The 5,680-nt window shown below is 48.8% G+C and overlaps 1 protein-coding gene across 4 annotated transcripts in view; it reads left to right on the top strand.

Moving 5' to 3' along the window:
• Positions 1-2,849, top strand: part of Tbx19 (T-box 19) — a 21,664-nt gene extending 18,815 nt beyond the window's left edge. For all 4 annotated transcript variants that reach the window (XM_028758028.1, XM_028758019.1, XM_028758034.1 and 1 more), the window contains 2 exons: positions 518-653; positions 1,516-2,849. In XM_028758028.1, the coding sequence (XP_028613861.1) occupies positions 518-653; positions 1,516-1,810 (431 nt within the window). In that variant the 3' untranslated portion in view covers positions 1,811-2,849. The remainder of the gene's footprint in view (positions 1-517; positions 654-1,515) is intronic.
• The last annotated feature ends 2,831 nt before the right edge of the window (positions 2,850-5,680 follow it).

Raw genomic sequence — 5,680 nt, 5'->3', positions numbered from 1 at the left:
AGAGGGGAAGGGGAGGAGGAGAGGAGGAGGGGGAGAGGGGAAGGGGAGGGGGAGAGGAGGAGGGGGAGAGGAGGAAGGGGAGGGGGAGAGGAGGAAGGGGAGGGGGAGAGAGGAAGGGAGAGGGGGAAGGGGAGGGCCCGCCTCTGCCTTCCAAGTGCTGGGTTTAAAGGCATGAGCCAACTGCCCGGCGATTATGATCGATTCTTGAAGGGTAGTGAGCATGATGAAGAGGGTCAGGCCAGTCTGCATTGCACAGGGCAAAATGGCCTCCCTCCCCAGCCTTGTGGAGAAAGGGATGGAGGTGAGGCGTTTGGGAAGGTTATAAACTGTGAGTAGCATCTGGGCCATAGTTAGCGTTTACTAAACACAACCTCTTATTCTGTCTATGTACTTCAGAAGCTGCCAACAAACTGTTAGGCCTGTGGCATAAGCTGCAGTTATATTTTGCCTTGAGATAAAGTCACTGGTCACTGTCTTTACATGTTCTGTCCATTGAACTGTTGTTATTTCTCCAAAGTGAACTTGATAGACAGCTCAAGCAACAACCTGCAAGTTTTCTCGGGGCCTGACAGCTGGACTTCCTTGTCGTCTACACCCCACGCCAGCATCCTGTCTGTACCCCACACCAATGGGCCAATCAACCCAGGGCCCAGGTAAGAGCAGTGCTAGGACCTCCTCACAGGGGGACTTGGAGATTTCCTTATCTTTGAGGACTCTGTGCATTGCTTCCAGGATGTGTCAGTTTAAATCACTGTTCTGACATTAAGCTAATGGATGGGTCTTGTGCTGTTGGAGTAAGGGCGGAAGGAAAGCCCCTGTTCAGCAATACACTCTTCTTTATTTTATGGCTACATCATTTATGGGTTGGGTCGGCGATGTAATTGGTCTGTCTCTCCAGGCTTTGGACCGGGGAGCAGAGTTGAGAGGCGAGACTCTGGGATATAAGCCTGGCAGAAAACACCAATGTACGGAGTACAGTGAGCTTGGCGTTGCGTATTTGCCTTTAAATTTAGTCTTTACAACAATCTCTGTGGTATGCAGAACTGTTTCTTCAATTTTTGAGGATGTAGAAGGTGGGACTCAGAGATAGAAAGTTATTTGACCGAGGTCACAGAGCTAATGGTGGCAGAAGAGTCATAGCCAAGGACTTCTGGAGGCAGTGTCCCGCTGGTCTATCACACATTCCCTGCCTTGGCCACAGTCCAAGTCTCTTCCATTCACAGTTTTAACTATCTTAGTCAGTTGTGAGGGAGTCTCAGAGAGATGAAATGCTGTTTGAAATTGGTAATTTATTACTAGCAGGGTCAGCACCAGAATCTAGGCCGTTTTTTCCTTTCTTATTTACTATATCTATATTTCACTGGGTCTCTTGGATTTCTGCAGAAATAGAGACACAGTCACTGCCAGAAGTCCTCTCTGCAATATCGTTGCCCCACTCCTCAACAAATGCGTGCTTGTTGGTAGCGTTTTGTTGCTGAAGTATCATCACCGATTCCTCTCTCTCCATTTCTGCAGCCCCTATCCGTGCCTGTGGACCATCAGCAATGGCGGTGGGGGCCCCGTGGCATCCGGCTCAGAGGTGCACGCCAGCACCTCAGGAACATTTCTCCTTGGGAACCCCGCTGTCACTTCACCTTCCTCTCTGCTCCCCACCCAAGCAACCGCTTCAGCTGGTGTGGAGGTCTTGGGGGAGCCTTCACTGACCAGCATTGCTGTGTCCACCTGGACAGCGGTGGCTTCACATCCCCTCCCAAGCTGGGGTGGACCAAGTGGAGCTGGGCGCCATTCCCCCTCTTCATTGGATAGTTAGGCGGGATTCTAGGAGCCGCTGCCAGCAGAGAGCCCTCTGTGTGTGTGTGCATAGCAACCTCATTGCTGATTCCAGGGAGTTGAGCTGCAGGGTCTCTTCACCCAGAGGCCTGAGGGGGAGTGGGGGGTGCATAGTGATGCCCAAAAGCCTCCTGAAAAGCGGTTTAGTCTGAGTGATACTGATGTTACTACTTTTGTCTCTCACCATTTCCTGTAGTTCTCCTGCTTTCTCTGAGTTCATTGATCTTCCTCATGCTGAGGTTGCAAAGTCAGCTTTGTCTATGTACCCTCCTTGTGCCCTGCCCCTTACTCTCAAGCCGTTCTGGGAAGCCTCCCTTCCTTTTTTCCTGGAGTCAGTGCATGGTATTGAGGAGAGCTCACATTCTGCCTGTTTAGGCTGCTGCCTCTTAGCTTTGTGCAGTCTTGGAAAGTGTGCGTGGCCCTAAGACCTGAACTGGCTTCTGCTTTGAGACATAGAGAAGCCCACAAAGTTAACCAGAGTTAGCCAGAGCTAAAGTCAGTCCTGTGCTGTTAACAGAAAAGAAAATGAGGCTGCGCCCTCACTAGCTCATAATCAGTGGCTCCCATTGCCTACTCTAAAGACAGCTGCTACCATTCGGCCTTCCTCCGTGCCTCCAGCTTTGACTCCTGTTAACCTTTTAGCACCTTCTACTACAAGGAGAGCAGACAGCTCTCCTTGGTCTGAACTCTTGCTTCCTGTGCCTGAAGCAACCTCCCTCCTGTCCCTCCTGTGTGAATTGTACCAGCTTGGCCAGGACTGGTTGAAAGTCCACTCTGATAAATCACCTGAGGTGATGTTTGATTATCTCTGTGCCCTGCTTTCCCGCCATTTTTACCTCAGGCATAGAGCTCACCTCATTCTACCTTACATTTCTGCGAGTGTATCTGTCTCCCGCCATAGACTGTAAGCCTCTCCAGGGTGAGAGCTAGCCCCCCACATCGTACCCATAGCCCCTGGTACTGTGCCTTGACTACTGTAGGTGCCCAATAAACATCTGCTGAGTTGAGTTGGTATGACACATGTGTTTGTCAAAAGGACTGTGTGGGGTTGACTGGGGGGGGGGAGCGGAGAAGTCTGTCACTAGCCTGTGATACAGAAGCAAGTCATTGTTGGAAGCCAGGGGCATGCTGGTCACTCAGTCTCGTCATCTGAGGCACAACCAGTTCTGTGATTGTTAATAATCCATGGGGATGAGCAAGCTTGAGTCTTTATGTACAAACACAGCTCCTTGTGTTTGCTGTGCTGGGATCCCCTGGAGCACAGATAGACCCCTGAGTATATCCTGTATCTGTGGGAATAGAACCTCTGGGCTGAGATTCAGGAAGTTGTACTTCCAAACTCCTGGGAAGTTGTTGAAGAGCCAAGTAGGAGACCATTTATTTCAAACAGAGGAAGAGTTGAGGAATATTCAGGTCCTTAGTTCATGAATTTCAACTTCTACCCCAACCCAGGTCATTGCTGGAGTCAGTGAGCACAGGCATCCCCTCATTCATCCTGCTCTAACCCACTGCTGGCTGCGTGCTTTCCAGACCTGAGTGTTTCACACATCGCCATCAGAGTACACTGACTGAGCAGTGCCAGCTGTCACTGAGGGAGCTCCAAGCTCCACCACAGGCCCGGTGGTCGTACCGCTACCCTGTCAGCTGGGCTGCCTCCACTCTAAAGCTCAGGGTGCCATGTGTGGCATTGCTGGGTCTTTGGCTCTCCCTATAACATGTGACTAATTGAGGGTCGTTTTTAAAAAGACCTCAGATCTCTGGAAACAATAATACTCCAGCTACGTGGTTTCCTGGGAAGCCATGTTACTCCAGTTGGGGATGCTGGGCTAGAGCTCTGGGCCACTAATTGGTGTGAATGACTGAGGCAGGCTATCCTCATGTGACTATTATTCGAAAGGATATTCCATTCTCATGCTCCCATGGCCATACTGTGCCCAGGTCCCCAGGGTATCTGTGACATCATTAGACAACATTAAGGTCTTAAGGCATTGTCATCTCTGCCAGGTGGTATTTTTGTAAGTTTTTTCTTTTTTGTAAGTTTTAAAAAGTGGCCATAGCTTCTTCTGTCAGAACTTTGAGTGACACCCGCTTCCAGTTCCAGATGAAGAAGGCCTTGCCTCAGTTGCTGTAACCATACCTATGTACCAACAGATGCACGTGTGCATGCCTGTATATTTGTCTACATGTATTAAAATATGAAAGCACATCTTCACCTTTCCCAGACCTCCTGGCCTTGAGCAAACAGAATGTACTGTCAAGAGGCTTCAGACAGCAAGAATCCAATTACCTTCATTCTGTTTTCATTCATTTTGCCTGGGGGGGTCCATCCTCGGCAGAGCCCCACGGTGTGCAGCCGCTGAGTGAGAGATCTCATCAGCATGGTGGGATGCTCGGCTTGGAAGCTGAGATAATTCATATGTGCAGTTACTTGCTTCTGCATATAGGAACTCCTTGCAGTTAGCTAGCGAGCCAGAGCCAGACTTTTGGGTCTTCTCTCTAAACACTCAAGGGCTAATTTGTGCTTGGGAAGAACAATACTATTTCTTGAAATTGGTTTAATAAAATGGTATCTGATATGTTAGGTGAACTTCGGAGCCAGCATGCTGTTTTCTCACTCCCATGTTTTTTTATCCAGATAAAACGAAACCTGCACCGCATCAAGTTTTCGGTCCTGTTGTGTGAAATTTGAGGAGATGAAATCCCACCTGGGTAGAAAGAATTACACAATTCTTCTAGCTACAGAGCAGATCTGACTCTTCCCTATTCAGTTTCATTCTCTACTCTCATCCAAAGCCTGCTGCTACCTTTCTGGCTTTTATTTGGGCTGGTGAGACCTTAACAACTTTTCTCTCATGCCGGGCAGGGGCAGTGGTGGTGCATGCCTTTAATCCCAGCACTTGGGAGGCAGAGGCAGGCAGATTTCTGAGTTTGAGGCCAGCCTGGTCTACAGAGTGAGTTCCAGGACAGCCAGGACTACACAGAGAAACCCTGTCTTGAAAAACAAAAAAAAAAACCAAAAAAACCCCCCAAAAAAACCAAAAAAACCAAAAAAAACCAAAAAAACCCTCCAAAAAACAAAACCAAAAAACCCTTTTCTCTCATTGTGAACCTGTGGTCCACCTACCTCTGCATCTTGTGTTGGAGCCAGTTGCTACAGGGATCTGCTAATCTCCTTCCCATCACTCCGTGGGCACCTCTTGAACTTGGAGGAAGTTGTGGAGAGGCAGAATGTGAGGGGGTATTGTTTCCATCACCTGAGCTGTTGACAAGAAGTCTCAGTAAAGTCTCTTTTACAAAATACATCGTGTGTCACCTTGGGGAGGGACCCCCTTTTGATGAATCACCTCTACGAGAGTGGCCTGTGGGCAGTTCTGTGGGGACATTTTCTCAGTTGATGATTGTCATGGGAGGGCCTGGCCCACGGAGAGAGGTGCCACCTGGACAGGTGATCTTGGGATGTACAAGAAAACAGGCTGAGGAAGCCATGGAGAGCAAGCTAGTCAGTAACTGTCCACTAATACATAAATAACCTTATCAATTTCTGATTTACAAGCCACAAAACTTGCCTGTTTAAAGTGTTTATGTTACTGATGTTTGAAGTCTTTATTATACATATTATTTACATAGGAGTGTTGGGGGACATATGTGCCATGGCTTTATGCGTGGCCAGGGGACAGCTTTTGGGAATTTATTCCCTTTAGGTCACCCCTGGGTAGGTGGTCCTGGGTTGGATGAGAAAGCAGGTGGATCAAGCCATGGAGAACAAGTGAGAAGACAGGATGCCCTATGGATTCTGCTTCAGGTTCTGCTCCCACATTCCTGCTTTGAGTTCCTGCCCTGACTTTCTTCA

The sequence above is a fragment of the Grammomys surdaster genome, unplaced genomic scaffold (assembly GCF_004785775.1).
Source record: "Grammomys surdaster isolate TR1022 unplaced genomic scaffold, NIH_TR_1.0 130, whole genome shotgun sequence".
NCBI lineage: Eukaryota > Metazoa > Chordata > Mammalia > Rodentia > Muridae > Grammomys > Grammomys surdaster.
The sequence above is the reverse complement of the archived record's forward strand: the minus strand, read 5'-3'. Positions and strand labels throughout refer to the sequence as shown.